The sequence below is a fragment of the Neocloeon triangulifer genome, unplaced genomic scaffold, assembly GCF_031216515.1.
Source record: "Neocloeon triangulifer isolate White Clay Creek 2 clone unplaced genomic scaffold, ASM3121651v1 ptg000014l, whole genome shotgun sequence".
In the NCBI taxonomy this organism is placed as follows: Eukaryota; Metazoa; Arthropoda; class Insecta; order Ephemeroptera; family Baetidae; genus Neocloeon; species Neocloeon triangulifer.
This window is the reverse complement of record NW_026775556.1, coordinates 23171834-23198516: the sequence shown is the minus strand read 5'-3', so window position 1 is coordinate 23198516 and position 26683 is coordinate 23171834. Positions and strand designations below refer to the sequence as shown.

At 34.3% G+C, this 26683-nt stretch overlaps 2 protein-coding genes across 4 annotated transcripts in view; one reads left to right on the top strand and one right to left on the bottom strand.

Moving 5' to 3' along the window:
* LOC132199350 (tonsoku-like protein) overlaps positions 1–24287 on the top strand; it is a 25943-nt gene extending 1656 nt beyond the window's left edge. Inside the window, exons 2-25 of one of the 3 annotated variants that reach the window (XM_059623995.1) lie at positions 17029–17149; positions 17199–17292; positions 17384–17511; positions 17568–17697; positions 17759–18051; positions 18104–18301; positions 18357–18555; positions 18607–18668; positions 18729–19056; positions 19108–19245; positions 19303–19445; positions 19497–19745; positions 19809–19935; positions 19987–20232; positions 20293–20584; positions 20634–20898; positions 20956–21071; positions 21124–21311; positions 21370–21545; positions 21601–21723; positions 23380–23542; positions 23596–23720; positions 23773–23927; positions 23978–24287. In XM_059623995.1, coding sequence (XP_059479978.1) covers positions 17274–17292; positions 17384–17511; positions 17568–17697; positions 17759–18051; positions 18104–18301; positions 18357–18555; positions 18607–18668; positions 18729–19056; positions 19108–19245; positions 19303–19445; positions 19497–19745; positions 19809–19935; positions 19987–20232; positions 20293–20584; positions 20634–20898; positions 20956–21071; positions 21124–21311; positions 21370–21545; positions 21601–21723; positions 23380–23542; positions 23596–23720; positions 23773–23927; positions 23978–24242 — 4128 coding nt within the window. In that variant the 5' untranslated portion in view covers positions 17029–17149; positions 17199–17273 and the 3' untranslated portion in view covers positions 24243–24287. Of the gene's footprint in view, positions 1–17028; positions 17293–17383; positions 17512–17567; positions 17698–17758; positions 18052–18103; positions 18302–18356; positions 18556–18606; positions 18669–18728; positions 19057–19107; positions 19246–19302; positions 19446–19496; positions 19746–19808; positions 19936–19986; positions 20233–20292; positions 20585–20633; positions 20899–20955; positions 21072–21123; positions 21312–21369; positions 21546–21600; positions 21724–23379; positions 23543–23595; positions 23721–23772; positions 23928–23977 lie in introns of all 3 variants that reach the window. The other 2 variants (XM_059623994.1, XM_059623996.1) reach the window with 2 other exon arrangements.
* Positions 24263–26683, bottom strand: LOC132199351 (protein angel homolog 2). The gene is made up of 9 exons (XM_059623997.1): positions 26556–26683; positions 26109–26497; positions 25972–26049; positions 25735–25901; positions 25611–25680; positions 25312–25556; positions 24944–25239; positions 24657–24887; positions 24263–24595 (listed from the first exon to the last, which is right to left on the bottom strand). The coding sequence occupies exons 2-9, from the start codon at positions 26440–26442 to the stop codon at positions 24442–24444; spliced, it is 1575 nt and encodes a 524-aa protein (XP_059479980.1). The 5' UTR covers positions 26443–26497; positions 26556–26683; the 3' UTR covers positions 24263–24441.

The window sequence follows — 26683 nt, the reverse complement described above, 5'->3', positions numbered from 1 at the left end:
TGCCAACATCCATGCAATTTGCAGTAAATTCCAGAATTAGAAATATCGATTCGAGCTTGTTTGAAGAAGTTGACACTCGAGGAGATGATCATGGAAATGAAGAGATCGGGCTTTTCCTCGTTGCAGAAAAATTGTTTTTATTCAAAAACAAATGGCTCTACCAGTTTCGGTCACGGTCTGCGACCCTATTTCATGAGTAAGAAAAAATACAAAAATTCAGCAAATTGAAAAAACACCACATTTTAAATTAAAAATTAAAATCTTAAAACTAACAAATTCAAGTACCAACCAAAATAGGTTGAAACTGGTAGAGCCATTTGTTTTTGAATAAAAACAATTTTTCTGCAACGAGGAAAAGCCCGATCTCTTCATTTCCATCGATTCGAGCGTTTAATTAAATTAAATTCTAGGTTATTCACATTAAATTGCCTTACACTTTTTTTTTTGCCTTGTTATGGCTTCATTTCTGATTCAATTGTGACAATGTGTGACAAGATGCAAAATTTCCGCAGATTCTAAATTGGAGACTAATTAAACTGTGCTATCAATTTTTAAAACCATGAGCAAAAAAAATATAAAACACACATCTGAAGAAATATTGCAGTTTTAATTTTTACATCTCGCACGTTAAATAAATGAATTTCATTTAATTAATATGAATTTAAATATTTTAGACCACTTAGATTATATTGATTGAGGTTTCCCTTATCAATATAAACTATTTAGAATGAATTTAAAATACCATAATATTATCTCATTAAAACCATATCTTTTTAATGTTTTTAAGTTAAAATGCAGCCTTATCTGTCAGATTCTAATTGAACAACCGCGATAAAGTACCACCATATTTCTAAGTCACTGGAGATTTACATAAATCTATAAATTAATGCCGTAAAATCAATTTTACCGCTACGACTTGTCTCTCCTTTCCATCTTTCTGCTCGTTAAAACGCCTCATTCGGTTGACGAAAAAGGTGTGTGCGGGAAAATTAATTTCCAAAGTTAACGACGGTTTTCCGGCTTGGTTTCGGCGTGCGCATGGTTGCGTGGCTCAAAGGTATAGGGAGCGAGATAATGCTTTTTCACTTTGATGAAAGCTCATCCAACGCGCTCGAGAAGAGCGGCAGATTATATAATATTATTAAAATTCACCGCTCGCTCGCACTTTAGTGCAGCAGAAAATTCCTGGCCTCTTTGTTTATCAAATTACAAATTTAATCATCAGACAAGCGGGTAGATAATACGACACATTACATGCCACCAAAATAAAAAAATAGTTCGCCAGCTATGTTGTTTTATAATTTACGAACTTGTGTAAAAATTCTTATGGAACAGGAAAGCTTAAAATTTAGATCTCAATTTACAAAACGAAAATGCTTGCTAAATTTTTTTATCGTAAATTTGTATAGTTTTATGTGTGGGAAAAAGAAGGTCTGGTCATCTCAAGTTAAACCGTACGCTTGAAATTAGTCCGTAATTTTACAAATCGAAAGCGTTCACAGTAATTTTTTTGGGGGGAAAAGAGAGGTCTGGTCGTCTGGATTATTAGAGTTGAAAAGTTCAATCTTTATTTGTTATTTATTTGTTATTTTTAATGACAATGTGTAAAGCCTTGAATTATCAATTAATTATTGGAATAATTTGAGAGACATTTTAAATTAAAATCAAAATGTAATTCACAGAAGAAATGTGATGCAAATAATTTAATTTTTTTTATTAGAATTTGGATATTTTGAATAAAGAAACATGATTCAATAATAATTGAGCTGTATTTGAATAGAAAATTAATGTGAAATCGGAAATAGATTATTTGAGATGAATTAGAAAAATTCAATTCACCTTAAATCAGAAATAGCAAATTTGAAATAAATCTCAAAAAGTAGATTTAAGTTAAAAAAGAATAAGCTGATTTAAGGTAAATCAGAAAAATCTTATTTGAAATAAATCTGATAAATCTAAATTAAGTTAAAAAAGATTTGGCTAATTTAAGATAAATAAGAAAAAGCCAAACTGAGATAAATTAAAAAAAGTCAATTTAGAAAAAGCGAATTTGACATAAATTGGAAAAAGCGAGCGAGGTAATGTTTTTTCACTTTGATGAAAGCTCATCCAACGCGCTCGAGAAGAGCGGCAGATTAATATTATTAAAATTCACCGCTTGCTCGCACTTTAGTGCAGCAGAAAATTCCTTTGTTTATCAAATTACAGATTTAATCATCAGACAAGCGGGTAGATAATACAACACATTACATGCCACCGCACGAAAAATAAAATCTGCTAAACAGCTGCCCAACATTAAAACAGCCAACCCTTTTTACCCTCGAGCCACAAGACAAATTCACTTACTTAAAGGGCGGAAGTTTTGTTAATCGTAGACCATAGACGAGTTTTATTTCGTGTTGGTTAAGGGCGGAATTCTCAATTATCGTGCCGACAGCAATTATTATCGCTTGGCCAGCAGAATTTCGTTGAATTCCTGTGGTCGGCGGCTTTATACAGAAGGCGGCTCTTTGCTTAATTTGATATTGGGAAAAGCTATTCCATGTCGCGGCTAAAATGGTTTGCGGCTTATTATCTCGGCACCGATGCTCATTTAGATAGCGTCGAGAGGAAAATTTGATTCTGCTCTAAAGTCGCCGACCAAAATAGAATGACAATGAGCCGATTGTGCCTGGAGGATGTTATTTTAAAATGAATTTGGATCTCATCAAATAATCCGAAATGAATGATATAATTCAATGCTTAAATGGAAAATCTATATTGATTGTTCCAGGATTGTTCTGGGTAGAAAAAATAATAATAAAAAAATGGGATTCAGACTAGAAAATTTAGATTCAAGCTTTTAAGTTATCATATCAGTTACTTCAGAATTTCAGGGCATTTAAAGAAACCTAATGGCTTTTACAATTTAAAGAAGAAGAAATCTCAGGCTCAGCATAAATAATTGGGATTTTTGGCAGCTAAATTATTTAAAAACAAAGCAGTATCAAAAATATTAGAAATATAAAATGCAAAAAAAAACCCATTTAAAATGAATATCTGTCTACGAATAACTTTTATACATATTGTTGAGGTGGCTTTATTGGCATATTCAAACCAAGTCCTTACAACAATATAGAAGTCAATTTTTGCGATTGTTTAAAGCAATTGAAATTTTTATCACTAATTTTGGATATGCCAATTCTGAGCCCGGCTTGAAGAGTCCGTAATCAGTTACTAGTTGCATTTGATTATAATATGTTTGAACGTGTAAAAATGCATTATTATTACTTCAAAAAGCAGCAAAGATTCTTTTTTTTTTAAATTACTTTTAATGCTCTTCGGAAATGCAACATGGGACTTGGTTTGAGTGGCAGTAGCGATGGTGGTAGTCATCAATAATTCGTTTCAACAGATTGATTGGTTTGTGCGCTGAATGCACGAGGGGCATTGGCGATTTGACGTGTGTCCTTAATAGGCGAGGACACATTTTTTTATATTGCATGAGCGCAAAATGCACGTCGACCCGCGCCACGCCAACGATGGATGGATCACGTGTCCTATGGGGGTTTGTTGAAGATGAGAAATGCTTCAAATGCTGTTAGGACGATGTACGGGAATAAAAAAGTAGAAAAAAAAATGGGAAACGCAGTTGTGCACTTTGAAAGGCTTTTATTCCCGTATTCAACTTTTTCCCCACAAAACTCGTTTATTCCTCCCCTGCATTTCCCGACTCTCTTTGTGAGGAAAAATGAATTTTTCACATTTAATTCAATTTCATTGCTACCAACTCGGGCAAAAATCTCCAAGGATGAGGATGTTTTTAGTAAATCTGCAGCCCAACTGACATTTGCGTTAATTTTTAAAGTGGTGTCTGCGCATCGACCGAAGGCTGCTCTTCTTCTCGGCCTCATTCGCTGCAGTATGGTTAAAAGTGGCGTCGCTCCCAGAACGAATTATGGAAGGTGGCTGCGTCGGGCGAGCAGCCACCGGGGACTCACTCGCTCGCGAGAGAGCAGAACATATTTATGCGTGTGAATATTAATGGCACGCGTGTACATATATATTCGCCCGCAGGGGTTTTGCTATGAACACGCGTGAGTTTCTCGCGCTCTAATTCCGTGCGCAGTGATTAACTTTACGAATAAACTCAAGATTTCATCTGCGGGTTGTTGAATTCAAAACTTTTCTACTCTTTCGGGGTTAATAAAACTTCCCGAGATGAAATCTGAGGAAACTCTCAGATATAAAAATACTAATAAATCTTAATTTGTGAGATTATCACGATTTCGCAAAAATTTTAAATAAATCTTGAGGTTCATAATCATTAATCATCATTTTGAAACGGAATAAAAAGAAATAATTTTTTTTTACAAACTTTAAGATTAATTTGAGTGTGGCCTTTGTAAAACATAGCATGTTACAATCAAAAAATTATACAAATGGAGATGGAAGGATGTGGAGTCATATTTGAGATAAATTAAATTTTTTTTTACCTTTGAAAAATCAATTAATGTTAAATTGGAAATAGATAATTTGAGATGAATTAGAAAAATTTGATTCACCTTAAATCAGAAATAGCAAATTTGAAATAAATCTCAAAAAGTAGATTTAAGTTGAAAAAGAATAAGCTGATTTAAGGTATATCAGAAAAATCTTATTTGAAATAAATCTGATAAAGCTAAATTATATTAAAAAAGATTTCGCAAATTTAAGATAAATAAGAAAAAGCCAAATTGAGATAAATTAAAATAAGTCAATTTACCTTAAATCAGAAAAAGCGAATTTGAAATAAAGCTCATCCAACGCGCTCGAGAAGAGCGGCAGATTAATTAATATTATTAAAATTCACCGCTCGCTCGCACTTTAGTGCAGCAGAAAATTCCTTTGTTTATCAAATTACAGATTTAACTCAAGATTTCATCTGCGGGTTGTTGAATTCAAAACTTTTCTACTCTTTCGGGGTTAATAAAACTTCCCGAGATAAAATCTGATGAAACTCTCAGTTATAAAAATACTAATAAATCTCAATTTGTGAGATTATCACGATTTTGAAAAAATCTTGAGGTTCATTATCATTAATCATCGTTTTGAAACGGAATAAAAAGAAATAATTTTTTTTACAAACTTTAAGATTAATTGAGTGTGGCCTTTGTAAAACATAGCATGTTACAATGAAAAAATTATACAAATGGAGATGGAAGGATGTGGAGTCATATTTGAAGCATGCAAATAATTCCTTTTTTATCAAATCACACCTTTTTAATGTTTGAAAGTTTGATTCAAAAGTAAAAATTGTACAAAACCAAATTCAATATTTAAAAGTCAATGACTTATAATCTGATCGCGGTCCATTTTAATTTTCTTGACAGCGTTTGATTGCCAAAAATTTAGACATTCAATTAACTTAAAAAATTTACAGATTTTTAATTTTTCCCGTTCATTTGCACAACAGTTTTGTATTTTAAATACCATTTTCCAATTAAAAAACCTTTTAATCTCAATATTTTTTTAACTATGAAGTGGAATTTCAAAATCTAACCTTGATTTATATTTATCGTTGATCACATTCAAGAATTAAAAATGTCTCGTATTATTTTGTTTTTTATGACTTGCGCAAATTCTTTTATATCATTGATAATTCAGGCGCAATGTTGTACATTTGAAGATTTTAAGAGAAAGAATGGCCGTCGGGTTGTTTAAGTGGTAGTAAAAGTACTGGGAGGGTATTAATGCACAGACAGCTCATTTCGAGCTACAGGGCATAATGGTGCTCCACTGTATAGCTGCGAATCCGAAGGCAATAAAGCGCGTCGCCCGCCGACGCTCTTACGAGTCCGAGGGAGAATTTATTGCCCAGGGGTTGGTTGTCCCATATTTGCACAGACTCGACTGCAAGCCAACGTCGTAGATGTACCTGTTGACCTCGAATAATGCTCTCACTGATGAGAGTACGCTGGAGTTAAAATTTCACCTTTTATTAAGGTACTCATCTCGGTGCAAACATTTTAACCGGACACTTTTTATACCTGTCGCTTGTGGCTTTTTGTGACTATCCATCGCAAGCATCACGCAGACAGACACACTACAGCTCCTTTAGTATTCACCATGAATTTTTTATCAAATACTACATACATTCGCTTCTAGTGCGAGTGTAAATTCGCGCACCGCAAGGTCCCTGCAGCATCACAGCCAGAGAAAAATGAGAAAATGCCACTGCTCTCGGAAATTACACTTTACAATTTCTACTTTTTGTTTACCACGTTGGTAGCGTCTCTTCTATTTTTTAAACTCCCGTGCCAGATTTGCAACACAGAGATGGTTGATTTGTTCAAAGTAAATTGGTTGAAATCAGTTAAAATTGGAAAGTAATCTTGATAACAACTTGATCTGGGGAAAAACATAATGAAAGCAAATTTATGTTAAATTGGAAAAAGATTATTTGAGATGAATTAGAAAAAGTAAATGTACCCTAAATTAGAAAAAGCAAATATAAAATAAATCTAATAAAGCAAAATCAAGTTAAAAAAGAAAAAGCTAATATAAAATAATTTAGAAAAAGCGAAATTGAGATAAATTAAATATTGAATAATTGAGTTTCATTTGAAAAATACAATTGGAGATTAATTAGAAACCACGTTGAAAGGGTGTCGCTTCAATTTTTTATACTTTCACATGCCAGATTTTAACACAGATATGGATGATTTTTTTTTAAATAAATTGGTTAAAATCAGTTAAAATTGGAAGTTAATCTTGATAGCAACTCTGGGAAAGACAGAATAATTAATGACCACTGCTGTTTCAGATTTTTGTAAAATATTTGTACATTGCATTTTTGTACGGTAATTCATCATTTTAATCAATAAAATATACATCAAAGTAAATCACTAGTCCGAAATGTGTATTTACAGGCAGAGGATTGATTGATTAATGAAAGTTGAATTAATCCCTTTTGCATTTTGCCTTTGAAATAATGTAGCTCACCCCGACGCACCAATTTCCAAACTCACGATGGACTGAACAATTATCATTTGTGTGTCTTGTTTATTTTAATCAGCTCCTGCAGAATCCTTTCAATCATTTCATTGAACATTTGTCAAATGACAGAGTTGCATTGATCAATTAATTTGATTTTATTGTTTGATTTTATCAATACTTGTTTGAAGTAAGTGTAATGATCTATAATATTTTGTAATAATTTAATAAAACATTTAGCCATGTTTAATTTTTTGTTCAGGTCTGTTGAATTTGGTTCATACAAATAAAAAAATTAAAATATTTTATACTTTATTTAAGCAATCAAATTTTACTTATTGTTAGTATTTTTTTTTATGTGTATGAAATGTCAAGATGTAATTTAGAGTTATTAATTTTGTTTTTCATTATCAATTTCAAACTCACTTTTCTGGCACTAAATTTGAAATCTGAAAAAATGTAAAAAAATGAGACAACAGTCGAAACACAATTTGCTAACCAATTTGTTGCTATTCAACGTTTAAACTATTGGGGCTCCGTTTTTATTATTTAATTTAAACAAACTAATTATCACATTAACAGCTAATTTTGGAAAAAAGAGTTTTAGTAAAAAAAAAAAACAATGCCATCATTTTATTTTATTTTCTAAGTAAAGCATGCATTTATTTTGTGAATTTACCTATAACTTTCTGTTGAAGCAACGGACAAAACGATCTCAAGTTAGCTATACAAAATTAATTACCCATCCCCAGTGAGTTCTATCTCATTTCGAAGTCGCTGCTTCCCCGACCTTAATGAAGAATTAATTAAAACTTGGGCCTGTGGATAGATGCATCCGGTGAAACAACGGCAGCAGTTGCGGTTTCGCTGCGACGCGTCACTCAAAATGCAGATTACAAACAAGTCTTAGGAGACTCGAGGAAGCGCGAAAGAGCGTCCTTGTGAGTGCAGGCCGCGGCCGCAGAGAGCACGTCCTACTGGGTCGTAATGCCTCAAGAAGTGCTGCAAATTCCAGCAGCCCAGTTAAGAACGAAGGAAAATCCGCCCGTGAAGCAAAAAAACGACTGCAATCTAGTTTGCCGACTGCACCCCTAAGAACTTCTTACTTTCTCTAATGCCCGAGTGCAGATAAATTACGCCGACTTGCACTTGCTGCACCGACTTACAAGCAATCCAATCGCTCCTCCGACTGCTCTCTTTTTTCCCGGCCGGTACTCGTTGAAAAGTCGAGCTTGATTAGACGCTTTTTCTATAGTTTATAATTTAAGTTTGTAGAAAGTCTGGAAATTTAATTATTCACAGAAAATTCTACAGAATCAGCTCAATGACTAAAAATTCGGATTCGTTGCTCTTCTATAGCTAACCAGCACCTTAAAACCAAGTTTTGAAATTGTTGTTCTCTCATTAAAATGTGCATATTAGCTTCTATGTAATTGATAGATTCAAGAGGAGGTCACAGGCAAATAAATACTATTAACGTATAAAAAAAATATATCCAACCCGCCAAAAAATCAATGGCCACTTACTGACTGAAATTGAGTTCTATTCAATAAATCACGTAAATGTAGAATCGAAAATTGATAATTTGAATTAGAGTGTTTGACGGGACTCGGTCCCGACGGGTCCCCGCGGGTTTCCCGCGGGACCGGCACCGTTTTCTTTAAGAGCAGCGGGAATGGGACGGGACCGGGAAATTGAAGTTAGTTGCAAAGACAAACCAGTTTTCAATTCCCTGTTCTGTCAAATGAATTGTAATTTTCAAGCCAAGTCAAAATTAAAAGTTTTTGAATAGCATATTTTCCTAATCGCAAACTCCTTTTCGCACTTTCTTTATAATACATAATCATAAATAAATTAATAAATCAAGACAATGTTTATAAATTTTAGGTATTGATATAAATTAAGCAACCGGCAGTACATACGAGTAGTGCTATTTGCATACCACGAAAACTGGACGATTAATAGCTGATTGCAGGACTCGGGAAATTGTTTAAAAAAATTCGGGAATGGGACGGGAAAATTTTCAAAAATTGGTCCTGTCAAACACTCTAATTTGAATGAATAAGATAAAGTCAATACCTTAAATCAGAAAAAGCAAATTTGAAATAAATAAAGCAAAATTACGTTAAAAAAGAATAAGCCAATTTAACACAAAAGTCTAATTAAGATAAATTAACTTTATGTAATTTATGTTAAATTGGCTTTTTCTTTTTTACCGTGATTTTGCTTTATTGGATTTCAGAAAAATCAAATTTGAAATAAATCCAAAGCAAAATTTAGCTGAAAAAGAATAAGCCAAATTAGGAAAAATAAGAAAAAGCTAAATTAAGATAAATTTAAGTATAAAGCCTAATTAAAAATGCAAATTTACATTAAATTGGAAATAGATAATTTAAGATAAATTCAAAAAAAGTCAATATACCCTAATTCAGAAAAATCAAATTTGATATAAATTTATTTTAATATAAAGCCTAATTAAAAAAGCAAATTTATTATAAATTGGAAATAGATAATTTTAGATGAATTTAAAAAGACAATTTACCCTAATTCAGAAAAATCAAATTTCAAATAAATCTAATAAAGCAAAATTTAGCTAAAAAGATTAAGCCAATTTAAGTAAAAAAGAAAAGGCCGAATTGACTTAAATTTAAATATAAAGCCTAATTAAAAGTGCAAATTTATATTAAATTGGAAATAGATAATTTTAGATGAATTTAAAAAGTCAATATACCCTAATTCAGAAAAATCAAATTTGATATAAATTTATTTTAATATAAAGCCTTATAAAAAAAGCAAATTTATTATAAATTGGAAATAGATAATTTTAGATGAATTTAAAAAGACAATTTACCATAATTCAGAAAAATCAAATTTAAAATAAATCTAATAAAGCAAAATTTAGCTGAAAAAGATTAAGCCAATTTAAGTAAAAAAAAAAATAATGCCGAATTAACTTAAATTTAAATATAAAGCCTAATTAAAAGTGCAAATTTATATTAAATTAGAAATAGATAATTTTAGATGAATTTAAAAAGTCAATATACCCTAATTCAGAAAAATCAAATTTGATATAAATTTATTTTAATATAAAGCCTAATTAAAAAAGCAAATTTATTATAAATTGGAAATAGATAATTTTAGATGAATTTAAAAAGACAATTTACCATAATTCAGAAAAATCAAATTTAAAATAAATCTAATAAAGCAAAATTTAGCTGAAAAAGAATAAGCTTATTTAAGTAAAAAAAAAATTAATGCCGAATTGACGTAAATTTAAATATAAAGCCTAATTAAAAGAGCAAATTTATATTAAATTGGAAATAGTTAATTTTAGATGAATTTAAAAAGACAATTTACCCTAATTCAGGAAAATCAAATTTGAAATAAATCTAATAAAGCAAAATTTAGCTGAAAAAGAATAAGCTTATTTAAGTAAAAAAAAAATTAATGCCGAATTGACTTAAATTTAAATATAAAGCCTAATTAAAAGAGCAAATTTATATTAAATTGGAAATAGTTAATTTTAGATTAATTTAAAAAGACAATATACCCTAATTCAGAAAAATCAAATTTAAAATAAATCTAATAAAGCAAAATTTAGCTGAAAAAGAATAAGCTTATTTAAGTAAAAAAAAAATTAATGCCGAATTGACTTAAATTTAAATATAAAGCCTAATTAAAAGAGCAAATTTATATTAAATTGGAAATACATAGATAATTTTAGATGAATTTAAAAAGACAATTTACCCTAATTCAGGAAAATCAAATTTAAAATAAATCTAATAAATCGAAATTTAGCTGAAAAAGAATAAGCCAATTTAAGAAAAAAAAGCGGAATTGAATTAAATTTTAATATAAAGCCTTATTAAAAAAGCAAATTTATATTAAATTGGAAATAGATCATTTTAGAATCGAAAAAGTCAGTAACCTTAATTCAGAAAAATCAATTTTGAAATAAATCTAAAGCAAAATTTAGCTGAAAAAGAATAAGCCTAATTAAGAAAAATTAGGCATTTAAAAAAAGTCAATATACCCTAATTCAGAAAAATCAAATTAGTAGTAAATCAAATAAAGCAAAATTTAGCTGAAAAAGAATAAGCTAATTTAAAAAGCCAAAATTTAAATAATTATAAACATTTATAAAGCCTAATCGAGTTATTTTTTAAGGTAAGCAAATTAATGCTAAATCGTATATAGGCAATTTGAGAAAAATTAGAAAATGGAAATATACTAAATAGTGTTATTTTTTGTCTCAACTGTCACAGTAGTGCACAGAGAATAGAAAAACTGGAATGTTTTTCTACTAAGCACATAGTGCGGCATAGAGTAAACATTAATTCTGATTTTAGACAAGACACGCATCCGTTGTCTCGTAAATGCGAAAACACGGCGAGCCCGCGTGGGCCCAAAAAACGTGTCAATGCGGAAGATGGCCCGAAGCTTGAGGAACGAGAGAAGAGCAAACATTTATTCTGCGTACGCCTCGATTGTGCGGCACGCAAGAGAAAAATGGGCTTGTCTTTTTCATCACAAAAAAAGAACAAGGTCAACCGAGATTGAATTTGAGAAATCCTGATTCAGGATTTGCCAGCGCAGAAAGATTGTTTACTGGAATATTTGGAAACATTATATACAGCAACTCTAAAAAATAGAAATAAAAGATGTTTTCCAGGACACGCGCCCGCGGCGGCAAAGCGCGTTATTCTTTTGTGCGTTTTTCATTCAGAACAGTGTGTCAGCCAATATATCTTTCAGATGGAAAATTCTTGTCACATCACAACCGCCACATTCTCACCCCCGTGAGCTGAAATGTGACACTTTTGGTGACAAGCGAATATATGAAATCTGATCATATATTGCATAAAAAATGGAATAAATTTTACAAAGCAAGTCCGTTGGAATTTATAATGAGGGCGATCCAAAAGCCTAACCTGGCCCAGGCTTACTTGACTTAGCCCCGGGCTAACTTAGCCCACCAGCAAAATTGAATGGCGGGTTAAATTAGCCCAGGCCAGGTCAAATTAGCCTGGGCCAAGTTAGCAATATGTGTAGAATTTTTTGATTTTTTACCCTAAAACGGGGAGAGATGGAGAGATTCTACCATCCAAAAATTTTACTTTTACTTGTTATTTAAATAATCACAAAGCGATGAATGAGGTTCTTGTCTAATTCAATTTTTAATATGTAGAGATTTTTACAAAATTCAAACTAAATTAGCAAAGCCTATTTTTAAACAGATACCTAAAACGTTTTTAATTTTATAAGTTAGGAAATAACATTATTATTGCATATATATTATGTTGAGGACTTTCAGCTTTAAATTTATGCAGCTCATTTTGAGCCCTGCCCACCTTTATGTCTCATAAAGAAAACTTGTTGAATTGGATACTAGAATATGTATGAAGGGCTAAAAAAGGACCGCAGATATGTTTTAACGAGTGTCGCGTGTACACCCCTTGGTTTGACACAATTTTGTGCAGGACAAACAATCTACTTTTCATGACTGCATGATTTAAAATTTAAAAGTAAAATTTCGAATTCATCCTTGGCGGTAAAGATTGTAAGGAATGTGAAAATTATTTCAACTAACGTTTTGGGACGTGATTTTTCCAACCGAATCTTCATGAATCGTCATGATGGTTTTGTAAAAAAAAAAAAAAAAAAAAAGGAAAATAACGTATTCAAAATGCATGTTGGACTTTTTGAAATTACTTTAATTGTAAATGGGATAGCTTAACACAATTCAACAAAATCATTTTAAATTATGAATATGAAAAAATTTCGTACAGCATATATTCACAAAATATGGAAAACAATCTTCTCACAAGTTGAAAATAAAAAAATCGGGAATTTCATTTTATTATTTAAATTCGCTCGTCATTTCAAAATAGAACTTCACCAACGACTGTAGACTAGTCTGGAACAAAAAAGTTTTATTTTCGTCTCTGTATCACAAAAAACGTTTAAATTTTTTTTTTCTTTCATTTGAAGTTACAGACAAATATCCTGTTCTCTTTTATTGAGCTTTCGTCTCCTTTTAGAGAAGCTTCAAAGTCATACGAAAATAGATTTTCCACTTTCCAAAGTCGTCAAAGGTGGATCATATTTCTATTATAAATTTTTCTCTCTTCTCCTCGCATCATTGGAAACGCGCCAAAGAGATAAAAAAACGCTCCCTTTGTCAGTGCATTGAAATAGACGGCGAAAGACGAAATCACAATATTAAAAGGTGAAAAACTACAAATTCTGCTTTCACGAATGTTTTTTTTTTTACATTTATAACTGGAAAGAAGGCTTCCCACTCGTTTTGCATAAAAAATTCAAAACGGGGAAAACCTTCAGTCGCCTCCATTCTGCCAGCAAAAGACGAAACAGCATCCAATTTTGATTTCAATCATCCGCCAACATTTTTAGCTCGAGTCGTCACAATGCACTCGCGGATGAAGAAACTCTGATGCAAAGTCTTTTGTTGAGAGCGGCAGTTGTGCGCGGCGACAAGGGCACGTCAAACTATCAGACGTGCTCAGAGCGCCGTGACTTGCTGATAGTTTGATGCTCCGTGGCCTGAGTAGAATACGCAAAAAAAAAATAATATGAGAAAGAACAGCCGATGTTAATGCTTGAGCGACCTCGCAGCAGAAGAACTCTTGACTTGTACATGCACGGACTGTCCAACACAAATAACCTCAAGACTCGCATTATTATTCTTTTCTTTAGTTTTTCTAATAAATCAGAAAATCCTGCCGCAAAAACAGATTTCAGCAAATCACTGGTTTTTCAAAAGACAATTTCTCAAAATATTTATAAGAATAATGTTTCTCAAATTTCAATTCAAATCAATCAGAGTAAGATGTAATTTTGGAGTCTTATTAGTTTAGTATAAAAATAAAACACAAAAACCGGAAATGTTAAATTTAATTTAGCTTAGTTTAATAAGTTTCTGAATATTGAGGATTTTTTAATTTTTAAATTTTTTAATTATTAAGTATTATTTCTCTTTTATGTTGATAAATTTTTATAGATTCACTTATTTTATTCATTATGTTATAATTATGAGTTTTTTTTTCATGAATAAATGTACCCTCAACGCAACTAACAAAATATTATGATTTTGATTAAAATGTCAATTTATAAGCGTCTAAGTCAAATCAATATCCTTACAATTTTTCCATCAAATATATATGTATTTTCCCTTATTTCACAAAACTTTCATAGAACAAACTTAAATTATTATGTTGAACTTTTGAGTTAATTTTATGATTACAATTGCTAGATTATCCTTTTTGTTTTAGTATTTTATTTATATTTATTGTGATGACCAGGTGATGACTTGAATACTTTTGCTTAACAGCGTTTTTCCTCAATCACACTAAATTGTACATAAATCTACTTGCGTATTAAATAATAAATCAAATTAAATTCACCAAATTTATGCAAATTGTGCGTGTGCGTGCTTCCTCGTATCTCTACGAATGTACATCCGTACCTCTCGGTGTGCCGGCAATGCGGCTTGATGAGGTTCTCTTCAACGAAATAAGGTAGTGCGTTAGCGAAACAACCGCCGCTACGTGCAAGTGGAGAGGCGCACGCTAAAATTTGATATTATTGTTTGCGAGCTCGGCTGCGGCGGCTGCGATTCTGAATGCAGTGCGTGATTTCGCCCAACTGCCGAGACTCGTTGCTCTTTCCCTCTCCTGCAGACACAAGCCCTAGATGTGTATATTATATATGTATAACATCGTGCTCGGTGTACGTTTACACAGCCCTAGGGCAAAAAGCAACAATAAAGAATGTAAAAAGAAAGCAGAGCATTATGTGCTTCGCGGAAAAGCAAGCAAGGTACTTTATATTGGGCTGCTTTACGACGGCAATTTTTTAATATAATAAAAATGAATGGATGTTTTGGTATGTCTCTCTCCCTCACTCACTAGCTTTTTCAGAATTTTTCCTCCCTCTCTCTCTTCGATGCGCAAGAACGGAATTATCCGAGGCACGTGCAATGGAAATCACGATTTAGTAGTTGTTGAGTGAAAAGAATGGGGCTTGTCGTCGTTTCGCTCGCGCAAAGTAAAACGCTAGCTCGGGAATTTATTCCATCTTTCTCTCGCTCCTCCACTTTTGATTTAATACTCCCTCTTTTATGCGTGCGCCATCATTTTGCAAATTGCGAGCAGATTCCGCCGCCACGCCAGTCGGCGTTCGTTCGTCATTGTCCTTGGTTACGCTTTGTTTCCGAGCAATTTTCATGGTTTATATTTTGCTTCCGAAAGATATTTTTTCGTTTGTTAAAAAAAGCGTGTGCGGAAAATGGAAGAAAAATATTTATCAAATTGTGCGACCATTAACCATTTTTTAAAGTACAGGATGAACTCAACTGAGCTGAACAATAATAAAAAATAATTGTGCCAAAAATCGCAAAATACTCTTTGAATTACAATTCATGTACGAACGGCCTGAATTTGAGATCTTTGCTTGCAAATCATATCTTTATCCTACTTTTAATAATCATTATGATTTATGTTTTACAGGTGTAGAAAATATTGATTCTAACAAAATGAATCTTAGTAAATTAGAAATTCCATCTGTTTGGATATTTTCGAATTTAGGAGCTTTTTTTAAAGTTTCGAACGAAAATGAATTATGCCTTTATTTATAATATATTTTTTTAAATATTCATTTCGCTAGTGCTACTGTTTCACCTCCAGTTCATTGATTAATTCATGCAAAATATTATTATTCAAACCAGAGCTTCGAAAATTTATAAAGTTAGCAAAATAGTTTTTAAATACTTTTATTTTAAATTAATATTAATTAATATAAAATAAGAAAGAAATTTGATCTCTATAAAAACGATATTTTTTTTAAAAAATTAATAGCTTTCCATTGTTTTTTCAGCTAACTTTTGAGCCTGAAAATTCCGCTCTTATCGAATTTTGTTTTACCAGTCTATCCAATGATATAACAAATCATCTCACAGAAAAATTCCTACTGTCATTTTTGCATTGCAATTAAAAGAACAATAAGGAAACTTTTTTAATTAAAAATCTGGGTTAGCTTTGACATTTTAAATAATTTTCCAGCGTCGTTTCTCTGTGTACATTAATTATTTCAAACTGTTTCAGACCCATGCGAGTTTATGAATATTGAAATAAACAGACAATCTCTGTCATTGTGATTACAAAAGCGAAATGAAAATAAATGCACGCCCGCGAAAGGATGCTCTTCTCTCTCTCTCTCTACTCGTAATGAGAGTAGCGCTGCCTGCCAACGTATGCACATCGGAAATTGTGCAAACAAGAAGAGAATGAAAAATTTTCCATTAGCAGCGGATCAAAGCGGAATTAACAATTCCATTCGGTGCAGGTCGCACTTGCACATTCCTCTGATGCAGCAGAAAATAGTAATAGATGCATTGCAAAAGCTGCTGTCACCACTTTTGCGCAACAGGAGCTGCATTATTATACGGAAGAATGGCAAAAAGGCGCACTCCCTTGCACGCGGTTCCCACCGATAAATTTCTCTCTTAGCTTGCAGATTCTCCAATCGCGTCAAATGCAAAAAGTGGTGATAAATCACGGAATCGCGCTTCGCAGTACATTCCTTTTCCATTACTCAGCCAAGAAAAAATGTAGCAAATTTATTACACAGAAAGTGCTGAAAAAAGGAAAGGATATAATAATAATAATTATAATACTTAATTTTCAATTTTACATAATAAACTAATTAAAATTTTTACTTTATTTATATAACAAGAAACTTTCAAATTAATTTATTAACTCTGATACTTAAATACTGTAAATTTTTGAGTAATTTAATTTATATTTCTACCATCAACTTTATCTTACATATTTAAGTAGAGACTGCAAATGAAGTTTTTGGCAGCTGCAAAATTCAAGCTTAAATTTTTTAAGGGAGGACATAAAAAACTTTACATAAATTAACTTACGGTAAACTTTTACTTTCATGCATAAAATGTGGCCTTATCGAGCAAGCGCCCGCAGCCCCGTTGTTTGAGCGGATTAATCCCCTGAAATTTCTTGTGTATGCTTTTTGCTCAACACGTATGCTTAACAGGTTGTATAGTAACTACGGAGTTGGAGATCTTTCTGCCCTCTGGTGGCTTAACTTGGAATTTATCCCTTGCATCTGGGGATATTGTAAACAAACGAAACAAACAGACAGACAAAAAAAGCCGGTAGAGCAAAAGCAGGTGCAGCGTTCTCTTTTTCAATAGAATTTTCCAGAATCATCGACATTTATTTTCCTGAACGAAGTCGATGTTGATATCTCCTGCAGAGTGAAATCTTCTTGGAAGCAAAATGGAACGACAAGAGAAAAGTGAGCCTTTATCTTTAATAAAGATCCTACTTCACAGAGTATCAATGCAATTTCTATTTACTTGTTTTAACTTCTTTTGCAATATCTGCAGGGCTGAGGAATAAATTGAGCAAGGCCATAGGTGACAAGAACTATGAAGAGATTTACCAAATTCGCTGTCGCCTCTCCGAACTGAAGCGAGAAGCCGGAAATCCTGATGCGGCCGTCACCGAGCTAAAGGTATGATATTATTTAAATAAAATGTTAAGATTTTGATTACCAAGAGTTTTATTCAGGATTTGATTGACGACTTGAGGAATGACAAAAAGCAGATGAGAGTAGCCCAAGTGCACCGACTTACTGGCGAGACCCTGATGGACACGACAAATGCCAGTCTTGCCGAAAAGCACTTCGAACGCTATTTGGGTATATTTGTCATATTTATTTTCTGGTGCATAATTTCATGTTGTTATTAAAAATAAAATAGCTGCAGCAAAGGCTGAGGGTGATGTGGCGGAAGAACAAAGAGCTTACGCCTCCCTTGGACGCTTCCACTTTTGCATGGCACAGGATTGCAAAACTGACGCGGAGAGGGATCGCATTCTGAAGAAGTCGCACAAGAGCAATCTGAAAAGTTTGAGCCTGGCTAACGAGCTGGACGCAGAAGGCACCGTGTCAAAACGGGAAATCGCACAGATGAAATCGAGAATCTTCATGAACATTGCCCTTGCGTACGAGATGAGTGGAAAGATAGACGAAGCTGAGAAATACGCAAAATTTGTAAAATTTTAAACTTTAATATTTTATTGTCATAATACTTGTGTAATTCCAGGCAGTTGAAACGTGCCGCAACAGTGGTTCTTCAAATTACGATACGGCAATGTGCCATAGAGTACTTGGCGTCATTTTGAGCAAAAGGAGCCACGTCGAGGGCCTCAAGCAAATCAGCGAAGCCTCAAATCTAGCCTCATCTATATCTGACCCAGTAGGTCGAGATCTGCTGTTTCAAATTCTGGAATCGGAAGCAGAGGTAAATAACATACTTTTTATTTGCAAAAAGTACCTTGACAGTGAATTTGCCTTAGATTCTATTCAGCTTGGGCAACTTCAGTCAAGCTAAGGAATGCTTGATCAGGGCATACCAGTTGGAAACGACCGAGAGCAAAGAGCTGATAGAAAGAAACCTGAAGATTGTAATTTATCTCTTGAACTCCCAAGACAAGCTGAGAAACATGGACGAGGACAACTATCTTGAAAGGAAGAAACTATTTGATAAGATGGGAGGTAAAACTTAAACATTTCTATTTTGCATATCCAAAAAGTATTATTTTGCAGATTATGCTGTTGAACTAAAAGCCTTCTCCAGTGCCGTAACTTATTACAAAAATATGCTTGAGGTTTGTTTTTATTTTCTGTCCTGAAATAGATATTCTTAGCTTTCCTTTTAAAATTTTCAGTATTCGGAAAAATTGGGAGATGATTCAAAAAGCTTGAGTGCTGCCCTGGTCTCCATCGCCAGCAGTTATGCAGACATGAGGAAATATCAGAAAGCCATGGAGTATTACGAGAGGGAAAAGGACCTGTGGCCTGCAAACCCGAAAGAAGAGTGCCGCAGCAGAATGAATCTGGCCAGTGTTTGCGAGAAGAGGAACGATCTAGACAACCAGCTGTATCATTTGAAAATGGCAAGGACTTTGGCCATCACATGTGAGAACAAGAGCCTGGAGTTGGAGGTTTTGCTGCTGCTGCAGAGTTATTATGAAAGCTACTGCACTCTTGATAAAAGTATGTTTGAATAACAAGGTCTTTACAAATTTACAACTTTATCATCTTCAGTTCCGCTAGATTTGGAAGATGATATAACTAACCTAAAAAGTGAGTTAGGAAGTCAAGAAAGTGACAGCCAAAGTATGGATGTTGAAGAAGAGGAGGTTGCACCAGAGTACGAGAGCATTGATCTCAAAAGCCTGCCAGGTTTGAAATAAATATATTTGACCCAAAATTTTTATAAAATTATGAAATTTGTAACAGAGCTTCAGCCAAAAGAATCAAGGGAACGGCGCACTAGAACTAAACAAGATTACACAAAGACGAGAAATGAAAAAGGTGAAACGAAGCTTCACACTGCTTGCATTAAAGGAGATTTTAAGACAGTGCAGTTTCTTGTCAAGAATGTAAAATTTATTTGTTTGAAAATATTTTTCTCTTAAATTTATCATTCACAGGGTCACGTCGTCAATGTTTACGACAATTCCGGCTGGGCACCAATCCATGAAGCATCAAATTTTGGCCATGCAGAAATTGTCAGTTTTCTGCTAGATCATGGTGCAAAAATAAATGATCAGGGTAAACCAGGAAGCCTTGAATGTGACGGAACAACCCCACTGATTGACGCTTCTTCCAATGGGCATTTCACCGTGATTGAGCTTCTTTTGGACCGAGGCGCCAAAATTGAGTTGAGAACAGTCAAAGAGGTTAGTAAGCCTTATTAAAACCTGATTAAAACATGAGTAAAACTTAATATTTGTAAATTTTAGAGACTGAATGCGCTAAATTCCTTGGATAAGTGGTATACAAAAATGAAGAATAAAAAGGAAATAATTGAGGAGGATACTGAAAGGTGCTCCATCATTCGAGAAAGGATGATCGAATTGCTGAAAAAAGGTAAAGAAAATATTTATATTTAATAATAAATTATTAATAATTTGTATTCAGCTGGAGAGGAAATAGAACAGCAGTCATCTGTGGAGCCAGAGTTCACTTTTGGTACTGACGGAAATTACTTTAAAGGATCTGGTACTAGATTGGCACAGCTTAGAGGCAACCGAGACACTCACTCATCTGATGATGCCGACCCTGAACAAATATCGATGAAAAGGAGAAAGGGCACTCAAAAAATACTCTACTCGGATGACGACAATGAAGAATTGGATGACACTCAGCCCACCTCATCAAGAAGAAGTAATTTAATTAACTGCTTAAATTCTCTGGTCATTCATTTATTTTATTTATTTATTTCAGGATCTGTTTCCGATGATGATGGAGCCGGTCCGTCTCAAAGACGACACGGCGGTCACTCATCGGTCAATGAATACAGAAACGTCATTGACAGTATGAAGAGAAGGAACATGCCCACACAACCAAGGGCTCCTGCTAAATACAACACACCAGCGCTGGCTGCTTTGGTGCCTGAAGAGGAGGCGAACGTCGAGTGGCTTGAAGATGACATGGGTCCGAGCACTTCGAAATCCTCAAAGAGACGGCGTTCATCGGAAGATAAGCCTGAACAGACGCAGCAAAAACGTAGCAAAAGGTAAGAATCCATCAAAATTAATTCTTATTGTTTAACCTGTTCCGTTCAGAAAGAGCCAAGTCTCGACAAGCTCGTCTTCTTCTCTCGAGGAAATTTTGCAAGAAGTGGTGCCAGACATTCCTCCTTTTGAAGATGTTACATATCACTATGTCAGTCAGGACTCTGAGTCGTCAAGTGCAGAAGAGGAAATTGTGCCCATAAGGCCATTTAGGAGAATTTCCCCAACAAAGAAAAGCCCAAGTAAAAGGCATAGAATCATCAAAAGTCCGAATGTGCCTCAAGCAAAGCCTTCTCCCAAAAAGCTATTTGAAACGGTAATTATTTAAATATTTACTTGGAACGTTTTTATTTTTTTTTATTTTTGTTACTAGGACGAAAGTATAAGCGTGAGAGCCAAGATTGAAGGGAAAATATTTTTGGTTCCTATCAGCAGCAGAGATATTTCCATTGGTGGGGTTGCGGAGAAAATTGCCGAGAGATACATGAAGTATTAGTAAAAACTTGTTGTTTGTGAATTTAATGATAAAAATTTACTTCAGAATGGAAGGAATGGAGCCAAAGTTGACCCTGACAAGGTCTGATGGAGCAATTTTGTCACCCGATGATCCATTAAGTGTAATTCTAAAGTCGAGTGAGACTGAAGTGGACGTTTGTGCTTTGGTCGACTCGCTGGTCCTTCCCCCACTGTCAAAACGATATGCAGAAGCATGCAAATTAGAGAAAGTTGGTAAGGTTTTTTTTCTCTAATTCCTAAATTAATGTAATAAATAAAAATATATTCATAGAGGAGGATGAGCATATTATACAGTGCCTCGAGGCATCTCAGGCTACACTTCAGTTGGTTTTGAAAAATTTGCCTCTTGGTCCACAAGCAGTTCCTATCTTGAAAGCAATTCAGAAGGAAACTTCTCTGCAGACAATTGACTTTTCAGGTTGTGGACTTGAAGACTCTGGATTGGAGGTGAATTTAATTAAATTTCCTTGCTGCAAATGCTTTAAACCTGCATATGTTCCAGCTCCTGAATAATGCTCTTGGCTCATTTGAAAATCTCCAAAGTTTGAATCTCTCATGCAACTATATCACATCCAAGGGATTGGAATCGATGGGGAAAAAAGTAGAAGAAACCAGATCATTGAAGGTAATTTCATTATAAAGTTTATCTATTAGGCCATTTCCAAATCAATCTGACCAGTGTTTGGCATGGGTTGTTGGATTTGGATGAAACTTGGCATGGTGATACCCTTAGGGTAGGTGGTCAACCTAAGGTATATAGTTAGTCCAATATCCCAACATTGCCTATTTTACAGGGGCTCAAAGTGGCGATTTTTGCAAAAATAAAGTTTCCTTTAATCTCAATTATCTCGGGTTCTAGTGAAACAATTTCAAAAAACTTGACACCGTTTGAAAGCCAATTAAATGGACTTGAATTCCGCTATAAGCGTCAAGGTCGCAGGTCAAAGTTCAAGGTCACTAAAATTTTGATGAAATTTTAAAAACGCTGCCAGATATTGAAGGACCAAAAATATTTAAATCTTTTCCACAGGAAAAATGTTCCAAATTTAATTTTACATCGGTGTACAAATTTTGGTGATATGTATTTTCTTTGTTTTTGAGATATCTACAGGGGAAGTTCAAAAAACGTGGTTTTTTGGCCCTTTTTTGAGGTCGTAAAATTTTAAACGCCTCTAATTTTGCTAAATTTGCCATAAAATTAAGCAAATACACTTCAGGAATGAGGAACTATCATATATAATGCAATTCTATGATCAGAGTCGATTTTGAAATCCACCCCTACCCCTGGGGGTGGGTTTTGGGGTTAATTTTAAATATGCCCAATGTTTGTGTTTTTGATGTCGTTTCCTATGTTTTCGACATCCAGGAACACGAATCTGAAGTCAGTTTTTGTTTAAAGTCAATAGCCTAATCAATAATCGCACTTGAATGCAGTGAGTTCTCAGCTTCTCGCAATTCGTCGGACGATCAAACTCGCCACATTCAACTGCGATTATTAATAAAGCTATTAACTTTAAACAAAAACTGACTTCAGATTCGTGTTCCTGGATGTCGAAAACATAGGAAACGACATCAAAAACACAAACATTGGGCATATTTAAAATTAACCCCAAAACCCACCCCCAGGGGTAGGGGTGGATTTCAAAATCGACTCTGATCATAGAATTGCATTATATATGATAGTTCCTCATTCCTGAAGTGTATTTGCTTAATTTTATGGCAAATTTAGCAAAATTAGAGGCGTTTAAAATTTTACGACCTCAAAAAAGGGCCAAAAAACCACGTTTTTTGAACTTCCCCTGTAGATATCTCAAAAACAAAGAAAATACATATCACCAAAATTTGTACACCGATGTAAAATTAAATTTGGAACATTTTTCCTGTGGAAAAGATTTAAATATTTTTGGTCCTTCAATATCTGGCAGCGTTTTTAAAATTTCATCAAAATTTTAGTGACCTTGAACTTTGACCTGCGACCTTGACGCTTATAGCGGAATTCAAGTCCATTTAATTGGCTTTCAAACGGTGTCAAGTTTTTTGAAATTGTTTCACTAGAACCCGAGATAATTGAGATTAAAGGAAACTTTATTTTTGCAAAAATCGCCACTTTGAGCCCCTGTAAAATAGGCAATGTTGGGATATTGGACTAACTATATACCTTAGGTTGACCACCTACCCTAAGGGTATCACCATGCCAAGTTTCATCCAAATCCAACAACCCATGCCAAACACTGGTCAGATTGATTTGGAAATGGCCATTAAAATAAAAAAATAATTGCAGGGTCTAAAAAACTTGGATCTGAGTTGCAACATGATTGGTGAGGAGGGCTTAAAACCACTTGCTGCTCTGCTTGATTGTCTGGAACTGACCTCCCTGAACTTGAGCGACTGCGAACTTGAAGTGCCTAGAAGTCATTCCTTCTCTGACATACCATTCCTAGCTTGTAAATATATTCATTTTTCTTTTGCAAAAGTAATTAAAAATTTTTCTTTGAAGTGGATGCTGTTGAAGAGCTGGACGTCAGCTACAATCCTCTGGGAAACCATGGAATTTCATATCTCTTTGGAAGACTGAATGCCTGGAATTTAAAGAAGCTCAATCTTTCATACTCATGTGCACTGGTGAGTATTATATTGATTATCAAGCAATGTAATATTATCATGTCTGTTCTAGCCTGTTGAAGAGGAAAATGATGGAGATTCAGTTGCTAAAGAGTTGGAACTACTTTTCCTCAAAATCGTGGTAGCTGGAGAAAGAGGTGGTGTAATAGACGAGCTCAACTTATCTGGCTGCAACTTAAAAGATCAAAATATTTTGGAGTTGCTAAGGTAATTTATAAAAAAAAATCATTATAACAGTCTAAACAAATTTCTTGTAGCTCTGCTAATGACAAAGGCATTGCTATTGAGCACATCGTCATATCAAACAATGCAGACCTCACGTCCGACAGCCTTCTGACCATTTCCAGCCACTACCCTCTGATTAAGAAAATCACTGCAACGGGATGCCCAAACTTGTATGATAAAAGTGTCACGTTATCTGACAAAATTGAGACTCTCAGCATTTGTGTCAGTTCTGTAAATCTGCCTCAACTGCCAGGGACTGTAATGCATGGGCCTGCAGGTTATGTACAAGTTGTGTAAATAATATATTCAATTCTTGTTAATAAATTATAGATTTATTGAAGATAAAAATACATTTTTCTCATTTCAGTATTTTCTTACAATTATGCAGGCACAGCATTTTTTTGCTTACAACATCAAATTTTCATTTATTATGATCTGTTATTATCGTTTCATGACAAAATTAAAATCAGTGTGTTCATTGAGTGAGAAACAATGGTTATACTAAAAGGAAATCTGCAAAAATTGGGAGGTGATCTGAGGGAGCGTCAAAATTTGGAATGGGGCCTAGAATTTCGCACTCGTCCACGGTTGGCAATCTCCAAGTTGCCAAGAGGCTCAGTCTTTTTGAGCTAAGATCTTCCGACAATTGGCTAAAAAAATAATAATAATTATTTTACAAATCACTTTCCTCTTATAACAAGATCAAAGCACCTGTAGAAGATATAGTCAACTGTTGTCCACTCGTCTTGGTGCGTTGTCGCTTCAAACTTGTTGTTCCTCCTGTGTGGATAGGCAGAGACCAGACTGAGGTTGTGAGAAAGCGTGCCGGAGCCAAATTGGTGCTCGCCACTTTTAGGTACTTGCATTTTCCGAGACCTCCGCTCGGTGTGATGCAAACCAAGAAGGTTCAGCTCTCTAGTGACTATTTCCACACTTCTCTGCCTAAATGTATTAAATTGTTTATAAACCAATAAAATTCTCAATTGCTGAAAAGGTACCTTTCTATACACTCTGTTCTTTCTGTGATAATGGATGCATGTCGGCAGCAGTCGGTGACCCCCAGGTGTGGAGGGACCAAACTGCAGCCAAGTGGTGGAGAGGCCCTGCCAGGCTGTTCTTTCAGCCTAGGTTTAGAGAGGCTCTCGTACCTCAACTGGCCAGAGGTGATGAGTTTGTACACGCTGGAGAACGGATCCAGGTTGAAATCCCCAGTCAGGATTACAGGGTGATGGCAAGTTACGCCATCAATTTTGCAGTGAGAGACGCGATCCAGCTCAGCCAAAAGCAGTTGTACCTAAAATAATTTAAACATAATTTTTATGCATATTTTTTAGAATGAAAATTCAAATTCAGAAATTTTTCAAACCTGAGCAAGTCGAATGTCACTTCTTTTAGGATTGTAGAGCAAATGTGTGGTGGCAACGACAACTTCGTGGCCGTCAATCTCCAGTCTGAGAACTATTGCAATGTTATCTCTGTCCAATACTGAAACTCCAGGCTGGAAGAACTCGACCGAGGTTTCCTCCAGCAATTTGAATTTGCTTTTCAACCAAAATATGGCACATCCATCACACTTTTCACCAGTCCTACGTTTAAAAGTCCCTGTGTATCCTGAATGTTTTATAAGATAATACAAAATTTGATTTTTGGTTTGCCAAATTTCACCTAAATTCTTCAGAGTAGCAGTGTAATATCGATCCAAATGGGAAGCTTGAACCTCTTGAATGCATAAAATCTAAAAATAAGTTATTTCATGAACGAGTAAATTAAATTAATTAACAAATATTACATCAGGTTTGAGGAAGTTGATTTCTTTGACAATGCCTGAGAATCTTTGTTGCCAGACTAGGCTTTGAGGATTGTTGTACTGGTATAGGTAGGGATGCTGCTCTAGGAGTTCCTGGGCCAACACGTTGTAGCTCATCACAGAAAACTGTACTTCACCTTTTCCAACGCCTTCCAACGATATTGTTTTGCATTATTTAGAATTTTTTTTAACTTCGGCATAAAAATTGTCAATACCAACCATGCCTATTAACTTTTTCTCCAACTGGCGTAAAGTCTAAAAGACGCCCAGACAGGGGACATCGAGGGTGGTAAATTTCTGCAAATTTTATAAAAATTGCATCATATTGCACTATCATTAATAACTCTAGATTTTACCTCTTCCAAATTTCTTGCTTGGTGGATTTTTAGGAGTCTTATGCATTATTTCTTCCAAGACTTCAACGTCGTTGTCATTGGAGTCCTCGCTGTCAATTTCTATGATTTCACCTTCTTCAGCTTCCTTCTGCACCTTCCGTTCATAGATAACCTCTGGGGTGTCATTCATAACTCTGGACACCAAGTCCTTTACGTCGATTTGTTTCTTTCTTTTCTTGAACAGCAGTCCCGTTTTATGGAACTGGTTTGCTTGGACGACAGCTGCGTGGCTCCTCAACCTGGACAGTAGTGTAGTACGAGCTGCGATGACGACAAAAGATCTGACAATGAGCATTCACGGGCCTCTTGAAGTCGCAAAAACCACTCAATCAAACAAAGAATGGGAAACCCTATTGATAACGAATATAATTAATCCGTAAATGGCCCAATTAAGTTATTTTTACGTACTCAAACGGGTAAATCCACCAATGTTTTCGTTTCTAAAATTGAATTTTTATCTCTCCCTGGAAAGAACTTTGAATTGGAAGGAGAATGTTCTAGGCCACGCCCCCTTTTCTACTTCTCAAAATCGTCAA